This window comes from Balaenoptera ricei, chromosome 11, assembly GCF_028023285.1.
Source record: "Balaenoptera ricei isolate mBalRic1 chromosome 11, mBalRic1.hap2, whole genome shotgun sequence".
Classification (NCBI taxonomy): Eukaryota; Metazoa; Chordata; class Mammalia; order Artiodactyla; family Balaenopteridae; genus Balaenoptera; species Balaenoptera ricei.
In genome coordinates this window covers 80,554,263-80,573,419 of record NC_082649.1, presented here as the reverse complement: position 1 = coordinate 80,573,419, position 19,157 = coordinate 80,554,263, and the positions used below count along the sequence as shown (strand labels likewise).

At 42.8% G+C, this 19,157-nt stretch overlaps 1 protein-coding gene across 2 annotated transcripts in view; it reads right to left on the bottom strand.

Annotated features, from left to right (window-relative positions):
- Window positions 1-19,157, bottom strand: part of SYNPR (synaptoporin) — a 296,719-nt gene that overhangs the window by 107,879 nt on the left and 169,683 nt on the right. For both annotated transcript variants that reach the window (XM_059937693.1, XM_059937694.1), the window contains exon 3: window positions 5,913-6,037. In XM_059937693.1, the coding sequence (XP_059793676.1) occupies window positions 5,913-6,037 (125 nt within the window). The remainder of the gene's footprint in view (window positions 1-5,912; window positions 6,038-19,157) is intronic.

The following is a 19,157-nucleotide window of genomic DNA, read 5'->3' as shown; positions in this document are numbered from 1 at the left end:
GCTTTATCACTTTACTCCATCATCATTTTTGGCTCTACTCAGCATGCTTCAAACAACCTGAACATTGCTTTCTTCAGTTTTTGTTCAAATTAGTAGATCATATTACACAACATATGAAATCCAGAATCTTGAGTTTGATTTTCTATGTGATGCTGAACAAATTTCTCTCAGCTCAGTCTTCTCAAACGGAACCTCAGAACCCCCTTCATAGATATGGTGCAATAATTATGTAGTATACTCTGACCCTTCAAAACTAACCTTTGCCATGAAAACTTTTATTCCCATAGTCCCTAAGCTCTCCACTCTGATTTCCTCTGTTGTGTGACAGGCATCATATATAAATGCAAAGTGTTAGTTGGCATTCCTCAAGTAGGCTTCCTCCAAATGTGTTAAATTTCTTTAAAATAAGAAACTCTACTTCCCATTTTTGTGTATAAATAAAGTGCTAAAAATATTGAACACAGAACCCCCCAAATTATCAAAATGAGTTTTCTATGAAAGTAGCATATTACAGTAGATGAGAAAAACAGTTAAATGCTGTTTGTTCATTTTAATCACAGACCAAACAGGTCAGGTGACAAATGTTTTATTCCCATAGTAAAAGGACATATTGCTGAATTAAATTCCTTCTGATAGAAGCGTGCATGAAAAATGCATACATGTGGTGGTGTGAAGGAGTTACAGTTTGGGCATATTTATTGGAAGCAGCACATGAATATTTTGTAAATTATCTATCATTTTGTAAATTGACATTATCTCACATTTGATAATCTGATAAGGAAGTTAAGTAGCTTCCTTTGATCTGTCATTTACAGACTAATTGTTTTTGTTCAAATGACTTGGCATTAGAGTTTACTGTCTTCCTTGTGTTTGCAATAAACAGAATAATCAGAAACTGCTGAATACTCTCGTTTTGTTTCTAAGATTATGATCAAATCATTGACATTGGTTTGTAAAATTTTATTTATTTATTTATATTATTTTTTTAATAGATCTTTATTGGAGTATAATTGCTTCACAATACTGTGTTAGTTTCTGTTGTACAACAAAGTGAATCAGCCATATGCATACATATATTCCCATATCCCCTACCTTTTGAGCCTCCCTCCCACCCTCCCTATCCCACCTCTCTAGGTTGTCGCAAAGCACCGAGCTGATCTCCCTGTGCTATGCTGCTGCTTCCCACTAGCTGACTATTTTACATTTGGTAGTGTATATATGTCGATGCTACTCTCACTTCGCCCCAGCTTCCCCCTCCCCGCAAATCCGTTCTCTATGTCTATGTCTTCATTCCTGCCCTGCCACTAGGTTCATCAATACCATTTTTTTTTTTTTTAGACTGCATATATATGTTAGCATACAGTATTTGTTTTTCTCTTTCTGACTTACTTCACTCTGTATGACAGACTCTAGGTCCATCCACCTCACTACAAATAACTCAATTTCATTTCTTTTTATGGCTGAGTAATATTCCATTGTATATATGTGCCACATCTTCTTTAACCATTCATCTGTTGGTGGACGTTTAGGTTATTTCCACATCCTGGCTATTGTAAATAGTGCCACAATGAACACTGTGATACATGTCTCTTTTTGAATTATGGTTTTCTCAGGGTATATACCCAGTAGTGGGATTGCTGGGTCATATGGTAGTTCTATTTTTAGTTTTTTAAGGAACCTCCATACTGTTCTCCATAGTGGCTGTATCAATTTACATTCCCACCAACAGTGCAGGAAGGTTCCCTTTTCACCACACCCTTTCCAGCATTTACTGTTTCTAGATTTTTTGATAATGGCCATTCTGACTGGTGTGAGGTGACACCTCATTGTAGTTTTGATTTTCATTTCTCTAATTATTAGTGATGTTGAGCTTCTTTTCATGTGCCTCTTGGCCATCTGTATGTCTTCTTTGGTATATTTAGGTGTTCCTCCCATTTTTTGATTGGATTGTTTGTTTTTTTGATATTGAGCTCCATGAGCTGTTTGTATATTTTGGAGATTAATCTTTTGTCCGTTGTTTCAGTTGCAAATATTTTCTCCCATTCTGAGGGTTGTCTTTTCGTCTTGTTTATGGTTTCCTTTGCTGTGCAAAGACATTGGCTTGTAAAATTTTAGAAGAAAATAACTTTTTGATGATTTCCATCACCAGCATCTTGCTAAACCACCTTACTTCTGAAACAAATGACTTCAGAGTAATCTGAATAAATTCTAGATGTGTCTCTTACTACTGAAATATTCCCCGAAAAGATAGTGGCACAATATTTTAAAGTACCCAAATGCACAAGTGAAATTGCAACTCTAGTAAAATTGGGCCTCTTTGGAATGTATATCTCCTACATGGACATTAATGGGACAAAAAGGTAAGACATTCTGTGGGAGGAGATAGGCTAATCTTGATTTCTTAACAGTATAGACAGTAAATATTGTACAGATGTGATCTGCAGAGTGGCAAAAGCTTTCTTGCTTTTTTCTAGAATGGTGGTTTTTTTTTTTTTTAAAAATGCTAAGTTATTCATTTATTTTTGGCTGTGTTGGGTCTTCGTTTCTGTGTGAGGGCTTTTTCCAGTTGCGGCGAGCGGGGGCCACTCTTCATTGCGGTGCGCAGGCCTCTCACTATCGCGGCCTCTCTTGTTGCGGAGCACAGGCTCCAGACGCGCAGGCTCAGTAGCTGTGGCTCACGGGCTTAGTTGTTCCGCGGCATGTGGGATCTTCCCAGACCAGGGCTCGAACCCGTGTCCCCTGCATTGGCAGGTAGACTCCCAACCACTGCGCCACCAGGGAAGCCCTAGAATGGTGGTTTTTAAAATGCTTCTAGGAGACCTAGGGTTCTGAAGAGATATTACAAGCGCGGTACAGCTGGGGGTGGGCAATGTGTGTGGCAGGGAGAGGGCTCAGGAAGACCAGCTGGATGCTTCAAGTCCCCTTCCTCCTCTTGTTCAACTTTTTCAATGACTCATATCTGTTATATAGAGAGAGCTTCAGAGCAAGATAAGGTATGGAAGAAAAGTTCTGCTGTTAAAAAAAAAAAAAAAAAGGTTCATAATTTTTGTTTCAGAACCCAAGTAAAAATCTTTCAAATGAGCAGGCCACTATACTTACAGATGGTAATAAACCTTTTTATCCAGTTTCTCCAGTTGCTTTTAATTGGGCCAGTAATATGGCTTAGGAAGAAAATGAAGAAGCCCAAGCCTGGAAAATGTTTGTGTGAAAGCCCTTTTCAAATTGTTCACTTAGCTAAGGGCTGCGTGAAGTTACATATCACCCTGCTCTCCACCACCACCCCAACCTAGGCACTGGTTTTCCAACTACACAGGTTTCTTGACTGGTATCTTTTAGTTTGAGGGACAGAGAGACCTGTGTTCAATGTTCAGCGACCTGTTGCTCTTTAAATACTAAGGGACTGGGACTTCCCCAGTGGCGCAGTGGTTAAGAATCTGCCTGCCAATGCAGGGGACATGGGTTCGATCCCTGGTCCAGGAAGATCCCACATGCCACGGAGCAACTGAGCCCGTGCGCCACAACTACTGAGCCTGTGCTCTAGAGCCCGCGAGCCACAACTACTGAAGCCCACGCGCCTAGAGCCCGTGCTCCGCAACAAGAGAAGCCACCACAATGAGAAGTCCGTCCACCGTAACAAAGACCCAACACAGCCAATAAATAAATAAGTAAATAAATTTATAAAAAAAAAAAATTAAGGGACTGATCTTCAAGTCATCTGCTTCTACCATATCTCTTGGTGGGAAATCCTGGTAGAAAGCAATGCAGACCTTACAATGTCACGAATAATGTTATTACTAAGCATCCCACCCCTGTTGCTCAGCCAGAGAAAATTCTCATCTCCTCTTCTAGATCCCCTGTGTTGATGAGTAAGCATGCATTGGCTTGGCCATTCCACACTAAAGCCAAGGAGTTCCTCCAGAACCTTCAGATGTGTCAAGCATCCCCACTCCCACTTCCACTAGCATAGGAAGCTCTTATTACTAAATTACCAGGCATTCTATACTTAATATTTCTCTGCTTTGGACTCCTTATTAGTTAATTAGGAGAGTATCTACTTGAGCAGAGGTGTTTGCAACTTTTATCACTGTATGACTCTTAAAAACCATTTAATACATTGGTATAAATGCCCTGTCTGCGTGATTCATTGGCTGTGAACTGAGTCACTTTTGTTTTGGACTAGGAAAAGTTCACTAGATCAGTATACTAAGGATGCGTTCCATGATATACAAATCTTCTGAGATGCTCAGTGAGAAAGGGTTTCTGTGGCCAAATATGTTTGGGGAAACACTGTGTTCTTGGTGATTCAAAATGTGTATTAGAATGGCAAAGTGCTAAGAAGTATTTCTTAAACTTATTTTATCATATAATTTAAAAATTCTGGGACTTCCCTGGTTGCACAGTGGTTAAGAATCTGCCTGTCAATGCAGGGGACACGGGTTCGAGCCCTGGTCTGGGAAGATCCCATATGCCGCGGAGCAACTAAGCCCGTGCGCCACAACTACTGAGCCTGCGCTTTAAAGCCCGTGAGCCACAACTACTGAGCCCATGTGCAGCAACTACTGAAGCCCACGCACCCAGAGCCCATGCTCTGCAACAAGAGAAGCCACCGCAATGAGAAGCCCGCGCACCATGATGAAGAGTAGCCCCCGCTCGCCGCAACTAGAGAAAGCCCGTGAGCAGCAACGAAGACCCAACACAGCCAAAAATAAATAAATAAATAGATAAATAAATAAATAAATTTATATTAAAAAAATTCTGCCTCCCTCCCTCCCTCTCTCCTTCCTTCCCTCTCTCCCTCTTATTCTCTATCTCTTTCTTCTTACTTTCTTCCTCTTTTCCTTTCTTTTTAGAAACATTAAATATCTAGGGCTCCATGGGTAAGATTTTGGAAAACACTGTACTTGCCTATTTAAGAAAAGTTTTTAGGGGCTAATTTCTACTTTTCTCTGTAATTCCAGAGCCAGCACTGTATCTGGCACAGAATGAATATTTGACAAATGTTTGCTAAATTGAAGGGCACACATGAGAGTATATTAATAAGATGTCAAAATATTATGTTGAAAGTGTTTTACAATCACGCCAGTTATTTGGTACCAAGTGCTTGGTACTTTTACAGAAACAAATTATTTAGAAATTGAATTCAATTAATCCACTTTGGGTAGATGGATCAGAATCACAGGATGTCTGATGTGGGACAAGTCCTAGTAGGTATCTAGTCATCATTTTATAGACAGGTCTTACCTTTCATAGTGAACTTATAAAGAGGTTGAAAGAGTTATCTCAAGCAACGGAAGTAGATGTGAGTCCTGGGCTTAACCCGAGTGGGCTCGAACACTGACTCTGCCACCTACTGGCCAAGGGAATGTGGGCAAATGTATCTGCGCCTCAGTTTCCTCATTTGAAAATGGCGATGGTACTTGTACTCCCCTCAAAAGGTCACTGTGATGACTTAATGATATTCAAGCTAAGCACAATGGCACATGGAAACAGTATTAGCTATTAATATCATTAAACGCATTATCAGCCAGGATCGCATAGTCAGTATGAAATGAGGGGTGACCACACAATTCTAGAGAGAATTTGGGAGACCTTAAAGAATTATGGACGGGGAGGAAGAAATTGTATAACTGAGGTCTCCATATTGATGGACCCCAATACTGGGCAATCTGTAGCATTTTTGGGGGGAGGGAGAGTTAATTCTCGTTTGAAAGTACAACTCCCATGGAATAATTTTTCCCAGGGTAGGGTGTTAGGTGGGCATTTTACTTGTTTGGGCATTCTGCAGGCTCAGGAAAAATCCTCTCTTTTTACTCGGAAGTCCCTGGGAGATTGCATTTTTTAAAGAAACCACAGAAAGAAGAAAGTGCCCTGCCCCTCCGGAAGACGAGTGAGCACAAGTCACCATTCCCTACCTGAACGGGTAGGCAAACGCTACGTCAATGCTGAGGTTACTTTCCGTCTTGTTGACACAGTCCACACTCAGCCGCAGGCCTCCGGAATAGCCACCGCATGTTGCAAATGCAAAGATTGCAAAAAGCTGTGGAGAACAAAGAAACAAAAGAGAAGGTGGCTATTAGGATGGTGCTGATCTCACGAGATCTGTCAACAGGAGCTCAGCGTCTCACACTGAGAAAGGTTGGAGTTCTTCTAAAGTGCGGCATCTTATTTAGTTCAGGCTGGAATGAAGGCCAGGGTGATGATGGGGAATGGGGTGGTGGGGTCTGAAAAAATTGTCTGGAAAGCTGGAGTAATTTTGTTTGGAGAAAAATTAAACACAAGGACAAAATATCTGTGTTTGAGGCCAAATATCGGTGTAAAGAGCTGTCACACATCAGAAGGTAGAGAAGGTAATCTCACATCAAAGGCTCTGGAGAGCTACACACCAAGGGATTAATGATGGATATCTCCAGGTGGGAAGAATTTGGTATGTTTCCTTGCTTGTTTCTTTTTGTTTATCTGTATTTTTTGCAATACACATGTTTTGTCTTTTGGAATAATACAGATTTTAAAAAATGCATAGTTGGAGAATTTTAGAGTTGATGGGTAGAGGAAGAGGAGGTGAGTATCTAAAATATGCTCTTCCAGAGGACAAGATCTCAGTATATGTCAGCCTCAATGCCCCTTAGGTGGTTACAACTCTGTATTCCTTGCTCTTTCTGAGTCAACTACTAAAAGGTTCAGCTGGTTACGAACTAATGTCATAGTCTATCCTAGTGTAGAACATGCATCTATGGGAATTAGGTACTGAAAATTAAGAGCAGGAACTCAGAGAAGTCTTCCAGAGAGAAGATACATCTGAGAAGGTGAGAATGGCCTAAGATGGGAAGGAAACAAATGCCAAACTTGGCCCACTTAGTTTGGCTAAATTCAAAAGAACTTCCTGCTCATTTCCAAAGAAAGTCAATCAAGTGCACTTAACACTCACCCATTCTGTAATACTCCCATTTATTTTATTTTAATTTTGGAACTCAGCTTCTTATAGTAGCTTGGAGTCCCCATTAGGAACACCAGATCACTTTGTATAGCGAGAGGAATTCTTGTGTAAGGGTTAAGTGCATGGGCTCTGGAATGTGACCTTGGGAAAGTTGCTTAATTCACCTGTGAGGCCGGCTGGTCCTGAACTTTTGTTTGTTGGGGTTTTTTTGATTACTGATTCAATTTCATTACTAGTGATCAGTTTGTTCAGATTTTCTGTTTCTTCCTGATTCAGTCTTTTTTTGTTGTTTTTTGAATTTTATTTTTTTTTTATACAGCAGGTTCTTCTTAGTTATCTATTTTATACATATTAGTGTACATATGTCAATCCCAGTCTCCCAAGTCATCCCATCACCACCACAAACACCCCCCCGCCCCTGCCCCATTCCTGATTCAGTCTTGGAAGATTGTATGTTTCCAGGAATTTATCCATTTCTTTGCAGTTATCTAATTTGTTGGCATATAATTGTTTGTAGTAATCTCTTATGATTCTTTGTATTTCTGTGGTGTCGGTTGTAACTTCTCTTTCATTTTTGATTTTATTCATTTGGGCCCTTTCTCTTTCTTTCTTGATGAGTCTAGCTAAAGGTTTATCAATTTTGTCTATCTTCTCAAAGAACCAGCTCTTAGTTTCATTGATCTTTTCTATTGGTTTTTAGTCTCTTTCATTTATTACCACTTTGATCTCTATTATTTCTTTTTCTTCTACTAACTTTGGGCTTTGTTCTTCTTTTTCTAGTTCCTGTAGGTGTAATGTTAGATTGTTTATTTGAGATTTTTCTTGTTTCCTGATGTAGGCCTCTATTGCTATAAACTTCCCTCTTAGATCTGCCTTTGCTGAGTCCCACAGATTTTGGAATGTTTTGTTTCTATTTTCATTTGTCTCCAGGTATTTTGTGATTTCCTCCTTGATTTCTTCAGTGATCCATGGACCAGAAGAAGCATGTTTGGTAGCATGTTGTTTAGCCTTTAAGTCTTTGTGTTTTTCACAGTTTTCTTCTTGTAACTGAGAGTCTAGTCTTATACCATTGTGGTGGGAAAAGATGCTTGAAATGATTTCAGTCTTCTTACATTTGAGACTCATTTTCTCGTCTAACGTGATCCTGGAGAATGTTCTAAGTGCATTTCAGAAAAATGCATATCCTGCTCTTTTGGGGTGGAATATTCTGTATTTATATATTAAGTCAATCAGATATAATGTGTCATTTAAGGTCAATGTTTCCTGATTGATTTTCTGTCTGGATGATCTATCCATTGATATAAGTGGGGTGTTAAAGTCCCCTACTATTATTGTATTGCTGTCAATTTCTCCTTTATGTCTGTTAATATTTGCTTTGCTGTTGGATTAATCTTTTCTATTATTATGTAAGGTCCTTCTTTGTCTCTTTTTACAGTCTTTGCTTTAAAGTCTATTTAATCTGATGCAAGTATTGATACCCCAGCTTTCTTTTTGTTTCCATTTGCATAGAATATCTTTTTCCACTTCTTCACTGTGTGTCTTTCACTCTGAAGTGGCTTTGAGGCCTGACTGAGACTGTTGTGGGTATGCTGGTATGTGGGGCTGGACCCCTGGAGCAGGAGACACCTGGAGGGGTGCCAGTGCCAGCTGGGGATGCCTGCTGGGTAGAACGTGGCAGCAGCTGCTTTGGGGGAGCCAGTTGGGGCAGGCAGGTTGGGCAGGGTAGGTCCTCAGGGAAATACTTGGTTGGTGCACATGGTGTTAGTTAAGTTGATGGAGAGTGACAGAAATGGTACATGCCCATGCTGGGCCCGCGAGGTGGAAGGAGAGTTTTAAAAAAAAATGGCACCTGCCACTTCTTCTGTCCCTGGAGAAAATTTCACCAGATCTCTGCCCCTCCAGCACATGCCCTAAAATTTAGTCAATGAATCTCTTTCTTCTATGACACAGGCACTGCTTAAAAAAAATTTATTTATTTTATTTATTTTATTTTTGGCTGCGTTGGGTCTTCGTTGCTGCGCACGGGCTTTCTCTAGTTGCAGTGAGCGGGGGCTGCTCTTTGTTGCGGTGCATGGGCTTCTCATTGCAGTGGCTTCTCTTGTTGCGGAGCATGGGCTCTAGGCACGTGGGCTTCAGTAGTTGTGGCTCATGGGCTTAGTTGCTCCATGGCATGTGGGATCTTCCCGGACCAGGTCTCGAACTCGTGTCCCCTGCACTGGTAGGCGGATTCTTAACCACTGCACCACCAGGGAAGCCTGACACAGGCACTTTTTAAGCTGCTGCTTCTGCACTGGGACTTGGAGCAAGTGAGTATGTGTGTATGCTCTTCAAGAACTAAGTCTCAGTTTTCCACAGCCCTCCAGCTTTCCTGGACAGAAGCTGCTCTGGCTTTCAAAGCCAGACGTTATAGGGGCTCATCTTTCTGGTGCAGCTCCCCCAGGCTGGGGAGCCCAATGTGGGGCTCAAACCCCTCGCTCCTCAGGGGAAACCACCATGGCTGTGATATCCCTCCCTCTGTAGGTTAGGGCACCAGGGGTGTAGGTTCTGACTAGACCACATCTCTGCTCCTCTACCCATCTCAATGTGGCCTTTTCCTTGTATCCTTAGTTTTAGAAAACCTGTTCTGCTAGTCTTCAGGTCATTCTCAGAGATAGTTGTTCTACATGTAGTTGTAGTTTTTTTGTGTCTGTGGGAGGAGGTGAGCTCAGTATCTTCCTACTCTGCCATCTTGATCCAGAATTCACCGAGTTATTAGTTTTTAAAATCAGTATTTTAAAATAGAAACAACTTGACCAAACGATATAATAGATGTAGTAAAAGCAAAATGTGCTGATGCGCTAAAGCATTTAGAACAGATCCTGGCACAGAAAAAGCACTCAATAAATGTTAACAAGGGTTATTACTTGAACTTTTTGGTAAGATCTTGCAGGACATAAAATAGGGAATTTAGACTTACTCCCTAGCTAAATCTATATGACCATCAGCCCCAGTGAACCAACATCTAAGCACTCCAGAAACACTGATCTTTTTTGCTTTGTTTGCTTTTCTTCCTAGTTTGTACCACCGATGGGACTTGAGGAGGCATTTAGAAGCTACTCCAACCCACTGTGAAATCTGGGGATGACACACACAGAACACCAAGGCTGAAGGGAATCAGATCTTTATCGCTGTGACGTGGATGTGCTCATGACCAAATGCGCTCTTTCTGTCAGCCTTTAGTACTGGTAGGAATAAGGAGGACGTGATTTTAATCGCTCAATGCTGAAATCTAGATTTCATCATACAATACTGGATGTTTCAGCCCTTTGTGCCATGTCATGATAGCACCTTTGGTACGATTTCTTCTAGAAGAAAGGATGGAGTCATGGGGCCCAAAGCCCTGTGATACGTCGTGGAGATAGCCCTTTCCTCACCTGTACAACAGAGGTATCCTCTGTATCTTCCCAAATCACTGAGAGAATAAAATGAGATGGCGTATATATTTACATGTAGCCCCCTCTCAATTCATGCAGAGATTTGTGTGGTATTTACACATGTGCACTTCTCTGGGGCAAGAGTTCTAAGCGTGTAATCAACACTTGTACAGGTAAAGGTTAGGAGGAATTATCTGTTGTTGCCATTATTAACTACGTACCATGGGCTAGCTATGTGTCCAGCGCTTAACATATGTGATCATATTTCCTCTTGACAACAACAGAGTGTGTGTGTGTGAAGCTTAATATTCCTATATTAAAAATGTGGCAGAATAGCATAATGGTTTCAAACAGTTGTATTCTTAAAAATTCCCTGAAACGTTAAAATGTAGTGATTTAGAGGTAAAGGACCTAAAGACAAATCCTTTAAATTCAGTGCTTATATGGCTACAAAGAAACTACCTTTGGCTTTTCATTTTATATTAAAGTGCTTTACATACTGTAAGATATTATTAATACTACCATGCAGTGAACTTAAGATGGAATGATTATTATGTGTTTAAATTATGTATTTAGTTCAAAATGTTTGATGCATAGAAGGAAGGCATCAGAGTATTGAAACCACACAAACCACTATTTTTTCTTTTAACTTCTATTGATCTGTGAAAACATGAGACGTTGTACTTGAGTTAAATATGATACCTATGGGCTTTCTGGTTACCTTTCCTTCCCCACAGTCCTCACTGATTAAAGGGAAATCATACTGTGTGACCGATATCAAACTCACATGGGTTTGGTGAGGGTTAAACAGATAATGTCTGTATAACATTGGAAGAGTCAGATCCTGCTGAGTGAATAACGTATTACAGGGATGGTTGATTCCATATTTGGGAGAGTGAAATTAACTCCTTCAGTCTATATCAGCCAGGGACCTGGTTCTGTAATTACAATACATCAGGACAGAGTGGAGAGAGAGAAATGGAAACTCTTTGGGGGTTTGAAATTCTCTTGGTGTTGCAGAAAAATGTAGAGTGGGAGGGAACTTTGGAAATCCTCTCACTGATTCCCCTTCCAGAAGTCCATCCAGCTACTCCACCCTGGTGGTACAGGGGAGCAGTTCTGGAGTCAGGTGGATGTGAGCTTGAGTCCAATACCTAGCTGTCTGACATTGAGTGGGTTATTTTAACTTCTCCAAACCTCAGTCCTAAATCCACTAAATCAGGACTAATTCACTGGCTTATTTAGCAGCTGTTTAATGGTGTATTTACCAGGTGCCAGATGGTGGGGCACAGAAAGGTAAAAAGGTCAGAGAAAAGACAAAGAAAAAGTAGGTCCCTGCCTGCTCTGGAGCTTAATGTTGGATGGGGGTTGGGACAGAAGCAAAAGAACATACAAATAAAATAATTACAGGCCGTGCGGGGTCTCGGGCGGCCAGAGGACCACGTGCTGCCCCGGGCGGGTGGGGGGGGGCCTCTCCCGGGCAGGGGCTGGCTCTCGCCCGGGCAGGCATTGGTCCCAAACAGAATTCTCAGCCCCTCGGGTCTCTCGGTGCCCTTAGCTCATGGATTTAGCCTGCTTCGACTAGCGTTCCTGCCGAATGTTTTCTAGAATTTAATTGTTCCGACCCAAGGGTCTGCCGTGTGCCAGGACCCTGGCGATGTAGCACAACAGGAAGCAAAGCAAAGGGAAGCAGAAATGAGAAACAGTATCTTAGCCCAAGTTCTGGATCAGTCAGCCGGGCCCGATTAAGTAACTTAGCACTTGTAAAGCCTGAGAAAACTAAAGCAGTAGAGAATTACCTTATACAGATGGCACGGTATGGACAACTAAGTGGGAAGGTGTCAGAACAAGGTTTAATAGAAATCCTCGAGAAAGTAAGCCAACAAACAGAAAAGAAAACAACAGTTAAATTCAGCAGAAGAAAAGTAATGGACTCTGATGAAGATGACGATTATTGAATTTAAGATGTCTAGAGACTGGGACTTAATGGAGCAATTCTAGGACAGATAATACTTGGCAGAAGTTAAGATCTTGATGGGATGTTTACTTTGTTTACTGTCTATATGCCTTTTAAAAATAAACTTGTTATGCAAAATAAAAAAAAAAATTACAAATTGTGCTCAATGTTGGGAGGGGAACCTCTTCCAGACAGGGTGTTATACCCGAGGATGTCACATTTACACTAAGCCCTTGAGGATGAAGGAGAGGAAGCCACGGGTGATGGAGGGTGGGGTGGAGGGAAGAGCTCTGGGCAGAGGGCACAGCTTAAGTGAAGGCTCTGAGGGAGGAAAGGCTTGACAAGTTCAAGGATCCAATGGAAGGTCAATGTGGCAGGTGGATGGTGAACGAGGTTGAGAGTAATTTACTGCACGTGACTTTGTGTACATTAGCTGATGTGAAGCATCAGGCTCAGAGCCCTCACCAAACCATTAAAGTATCCCCTCCTCTTCCTTCTCCTCCACCCCCCTCCTCCCACCACCGCACTATTGAAGAAATTGAGGACTAGAGAAGAAAATTCACTTGTCCCAACTCAGCTAGAGCAGAGTTGGAACTAGAATCCTCGTCTGTAGACTCCCTCAGTCAGCAGTCTTCTAATTAGCTCTAGAATAACAGGAAGAACAATTTTTGGCCACATGGATAGAAGGATTGTCAAATGGTCCAGGCTTCTTTGCCAAGAAATGTACCACAGGGTTTTAGTGGCCTGAGGTTTTCCATGTCCTCCATTAGGGTCTCACAAACACATACTGCAAAGTCCACTGCCAAGTGTGTACTTTGCTCTCTTTTTCTCCTTTCCTTCTTTCTTTCCTTTCCTCTCTTCCTTTCTTCCTTCCTTCCTTCCTCCCCCAACCCCGTCCTTCCTCTTTTCACCCTTGATGGGGTGGAAGATTTTAGAAGAAGAATATTGGAAGATGCTGTAAAGAGACATAAATTTCTCTGCTTGACAAGTGTTGCTCAGAGAGGCCATCAATACTACCAAGAGGACGGCTTGTGTGTCTTGTAGATGCTTGGCTCTGCAAGACTAATGCTGATTCCTGAGACAGACAATATACCCTCCTGGGAGATGGAAGAGATGGGAAAACTTTGTGTTATGCAGCCAGGAAGGAATGAGGACTAGGGGTGGGTCCTGGAAGGCTCAAGAGGGAGAAGAGCCTGAGGGGACCTGTGTGTGTGAGGTGTAGAGATGAGAGAGACGAGCTCAAGAGAAAAATTTCCATCTGAGGCCAATTCTCTAAGGATTACATGTGACTTGATGACAGACATAAAGACACTGTGTTTGTGTGTGTGCACGTGCCCATGTGTGATTTTCTCTAAGCTCCGCGCTCTGTGTTCATCCTAAGCCAAACCTTTGCCTTCTTTCTGGTAACGCAGTGTACTTGCTCACCGTCCTAGACATCGAGGGCATGTCCAGGGGTAAAAGTCCACTTACCCAAAACAAGTGAAATCATAAGAGCTTTCTGTTCAGTCAGAATGGCCATCATCAAAAAGTCTACAAATAACAAATGCTGGAGAGAGTGTGGAGAAAAAGGAACCCTCCTACACTGTTGGTGGGAATGTAAATTGGTGCAGCCACTATAAAGAGCAGTATTGAGGTTCCTTAAAAAACTAAAAAAAGAGTTACCATATGATCCAGAGATCCTACTCCTGGGCAGATATCTGGATAAAACCACAGTTTGAAAACATACTTGCACCCCAATGTTCACAGCAGCACTATTTACAACAGCCAAGACACGGATACAATTTAAGTGTCCATCGACAGATGAGTGGATAAAGAAGATGTGGTACATATACAATGGAATATTACTCAGTCATAAAAAAGAATGAAATAATGCCATGTGCAGCAACATGGATGGATCTAGAGATTGTCATACTAAGTGAAGCAAGTGAGAAAGAGAAAGACAAATACCATATGATATGTGCTTATATGTGGTTTCTAAAAAAATGATACAAAACAGAAATAGACTCACAGACATAGAAAACAAACTTATGGTTACCAGAGGGCAAAGGGTGGGGAGGGATAAATCAGGAATTTGGGAGTAAAATATATACACTACTATATATAAAATAGATAACCAACAAGGACCTACTGTACAGCACTGGAAATTCTACTCAATATCTTGTAATAACCTATAATGGAAAAGAATCTAAAAAAGAATATATATATATAACTGAATCACTTTGCTGTACACCTGAAACTAACACAACATTGTAAATCAACTATATTTCAATAAAAATTAAAAAAGAAAAAAATGCTCTGTGTTGCTATCTTTCCTCAAGGTCCCAATTCTCCTTAAACAGAGCAGACACCTCACCCTCCAGCACATTCTAAGATAATCAATATCATAACCACTGGCCCAATCATTCACCTCCCTTGAGTTCAGGGTACTGATATAAATCTCCTATGATGAACTCTCATTTCACTACTGTCCTGGATGATCTACGGCTCTGTTCCTAACAGCAAAAATTACTCTCTAAATGGGAGAAATTAGCCAGCAGAGATTTCCCTTGCATGCAGCCTGATTCGGAATACATTCGGATGAAAGAGAACAGAAGCACTGCCTTGCACTTTCTGGCTTAATGAGCATCCACAAACGAAAATCCCCCATAGCAGAGCAGGAATATCTTTACACAGTTGACGATATCAAAGGTTTTCCCCTGGAAAGAGGTCAAGCAGCTCCCTCCTTCGAATAAATTGAACCACACAAGGAATATCAGTGAAAGGTGCTATTAATCCTTCTGGTTAATTTGCAAGGCATAGTTGAAAGCAATAGGTTGGAGGAGGACAGGAAATCAGGCTGATTAATGGCTCTCATGGGGATTGTGGTCTGCAGTGAAGTCAGGGAGGGGACATCTTCCAAGGCCTGATACACAGTCTCAGACATGAACATGGAAGAAATAAATGAGAGTAAGGAGCTTGCCTGGAAAGTGAGTGGGATCCTGGGACCAACTATTGGTACTTCTCTTACCACCAAGCTGTGTGTGCTGACAATCAGATCTCCGGAGGATAAAGCTTTGGTTTATAGCATTTGCCAATTTCCATGGTGTAAATACTCCCACGATGGCCAATGCCAAGCTACCAACATAACACCTCTGAACCTTGATTGGGAAGAGAGCTGCACAGTCAGCTGTGCTCTAGCACACCACTGCCACCAAAGGAATTTCCCTGACTCTCCCCTGGAGCAAGAACCATGGACTAATTTCATTGATTCACTCCTCTTTTTTCATATTTTCTCTTATTTCATATCTCATATTTTCTCTTATTTCATATCACTCACCTTGGGTTTCTTTCACTGATTTCACTTCAATTATTCATTCATTTATCCATCCAATCACTTATTATTCACTTACTGATTTAGCTATTGTAGGAGAGACCGCTGATGCTCTGCTGAGATCCCCGCAGCCCACCCTACAGGCCACCTGCATTTTCAGGGGGACAGTCCTCATATGCATCAAAGGCTCCTCCCCAAACACTCGAGGCTCTCCGCTGCCGGCTTTCTCAGGCAGCAGGAATGCAGCCTGTGACTGGGGCACGGTGCAAGTCTCTGGGAGTCAATTCCCTGGCAGCTTCCAAACAATGTGGGATGGAAACTGGTGGATAAACCCCCAGTGTCCTTGTCTGTCTGTGGGGAAAGTCTGAGGTATGTTCAATATAGTTTCTTCCAATGGGATTAAGCCCCTGTTGCCCACAGCAACATCTGCTCACGAACGACACCCTTGGTGGGCGTTTTCCTTTTTCTGTCTCATTTCCCCACTCATCATTGTGCTTCCTGGCATTACTTCTCAGGTGACCTTGCTGAGTCTAAATTCTTGTATTTTCAAAAAGCAGGTCTCAGGATCTGCTTTTGAGGAATGCAACTGAGACAGTTACCAAACACGGACCCAGCACCGATTAGTCTCTAGGCAATGCAGTGGCCCTAGGACTGTATTAATGAAAGGACTGGTACCACCCAGCGCACCTTAGCTCATGCCTCTCAGCTTCTAGCTCGCCACGCTCTCATCTCTGCAGGCCTCTCCAAAGAAGCTGAGCCCCTTTGCAAACAGAAAGTCTTCTTGGACTACGTCATCCAGAGGAGGGCTCCTGACCCCAGCCCACCCCACCCTGACTCCCATTATTCCCGGCCGCTGTTGTTGTTTACCTGAGCAGACATTTAAAAACCTGTATTTGTTCAGCATAGTGTATTCACCTGTTTACGTTTTGTCTGACCACTTCCCCGAGGAAAGGTAATACCCTTGTCTGTGTTTACTGATGAATCCCAGCCCTTGGCACGAAGTAGGTGCTCCCTAAACACACACTGACTAAATACGTAAATATATTCGGCTCCCCTACCTCCAGGGAACTTGCTGTCCATTTGGGGATGCGGACCAGTGGATGAACAGGTGCAGTGACAGTGCTTTACGGTGGTGGCAGTCACTGGAGCATGCTAGAGGAAAATGTGGTGCATGCTTGCAGAGGAGTGGAGGGGATGTGAGGCGTGGAGTGGAGTCCGCAGGAATGGAGAGCTAAGCAGACACCAGGCAAGCATGTCAGGTTTAGCCAGGTAGGAGGGAGAAAATGAGTGTTTTAGGCAGAGGGAGCAACAAGTCAAAGATACTCAAGTGAGCAAGTGAGGCACATCTCGGCCGTGCAGTTGGTAGGACAGGAGCAGACACTGTAAGATGGGAAGAAAGCGGTGACTCCATTCAGGAGGCAAGAGGGATGTGTCAGGTCTGGTCTAGGAAGGATTTGAAAACTACGGCCCCTGAGCCATGTCTAGACACATCCATTCACTCGTGCATGGTCTACGGCTGCTTTCAGGTGACAATGAGAGAGCCGAGTACGGACAGTAAAGATTCTACGGTCCAGGGACTTCCCTGGTGGTGCAGTGGTTAAGAATCCGCCTGCCAATGCAGGGGACATGGGTTCGAGCCCTGGTCCTGGAAGATCCCACATGCCGCGGAGCAACTAAGCCTGTGCGCCACAACTACTGAGCCTGCACTCTAGAGCCCGCGTGCCACAACTACTGAGCCTGCGTGCCACAACTACTGAGCCCTTGCGCTTAGAGCCCATGCTCCGCAACAAGAGAAGCCACCATAATGAGAAGCCCACGCACCGCAACGAAGAGTAGCCCCCGCTTGCCGCCACTAGAGAAAGCCGGCGCGCAGCAACAAGGACCCAACACAGCCAAAAATAAATAAACAAACAAACAAACAAACAAAAAGATTCTACAGTCCAAAAAGGCAAACCTATTTACTATCTGGTCGTTACAGAAATTGTCCATCCATATGAGGAAACCTGGGTTTTAGGAGGGGGTTGGGTTCTCGGCAGGGGAGGGGAGTGACAAATCTGCATTTCAGAAAAGCCACACTGGCAACAGTGGAGAGTGCGGACGGAGAGAGGGCAGGACCTGACGCTGGAAGATGAGCAAGTGTCTCACTTCCCCAGACAGTCTGCAGACGCTTGGCCAGCAGGACCACACTTCAGCTCTCTTTGTATCCTTGCTGTGCCAAAACATGGTAGGCGGCTCATAAATGTTGTCAAGTGAATGAAAATATGAATGAATGAGCAAGACAAGGTGAGAGGATGACGGGCTTGAAAACGTGAACCCTGGTACCGAAGCCCAGAATAATAAACACTGTGAAGGCGATGATGACGGCAATGATAACGATGATGATAGCACTAAAAAAATCAACCACATTTGATTCTCGGGGCCAGTCTCTTCAATAAATACATTATTTATATGAGCCCATTTAATCCTCTCAACAACCGTCTGAAGTGGAAACATAACCCCTCGTTTTTCACATGAAGAAACTGGGTCAAACTGCACGCCAAGATCACATGGGTTATTAGTATGCTAAGTAGTCGTGGTTTGAACTCGGATCTGCCTTTCTCTAAAGTTTATCTTCCTTCTTCCCAACTCTCCCAGGGCTGTGAAGGGCATCTCACTTGGCTGGAGCAGACTATGGAAAGACTAATATCAATTATGGGCTAGTTAAGGCTTTCTCTGTCACATCAATGCTCAGGAAGCCAAGTGAGGATGGAATGAAGCATCTGTAAGACAAAGCTCTGATCATCCACGTGGATGCCAGTGGCAGCTCGTGGATCTTGCCTCAGCCTCACAAGCCTTCGCTCTGCAGTATCACAGGACATTAGTGGGGAGGGACTTAGAATCTGGTATGATAAGAACACTGAAGAAGGCTGCCAGGAGTAGTTCTGCCAATTACATTTAACAAGCCCCTCATCCTAATTCTCAGCCACCCGTGGTGGGTCGGGGTGGGAGTTCCTCACTTTCACTCCCGTCCATCATTCAACAGCTTATAGGTGAAAGAGACCCAGTTCCTGCCTCTCTACCTGCCTCTGATGAACCCCTCTGGTGCCTTCTCCTTTTGTGATTTGTCTTGGGCTGATGAGTCATTGGTCCTTAGCACCCCTGAGGAGCATTTCTGGGAACACAGTTGTTTAAAAGAGCTGATTACTCACTAGTAGCCCTGGAAAAGTGAGGAATACACACTGTCAGGGTATTTTCTGGTGCAGAAAGAGTGTTTGGTTAACTGTGGCTTCCCTCATATCCCAGAGGCTGCCCAGGAGGCCCTCAGCTGACTGATGAACACCTCTAAAACTTAATGTTCCAATTCTACTCATTTTGGTCCAATTCTTCTTTCTTCTAGTGTTTCTTCTCTTATTGATAATTGGATTCTTCCAAAGAAATTGACAAAGCACCTATTCTTGCCATCAGTTTATGGTCACTGCAACACTCTGACCCAGAAGGTTTTTGTGAACAACCCTGTAAAATCTCAGATGAGACCTTCCCGTGAAGATAAAAACTGCAGGTCAT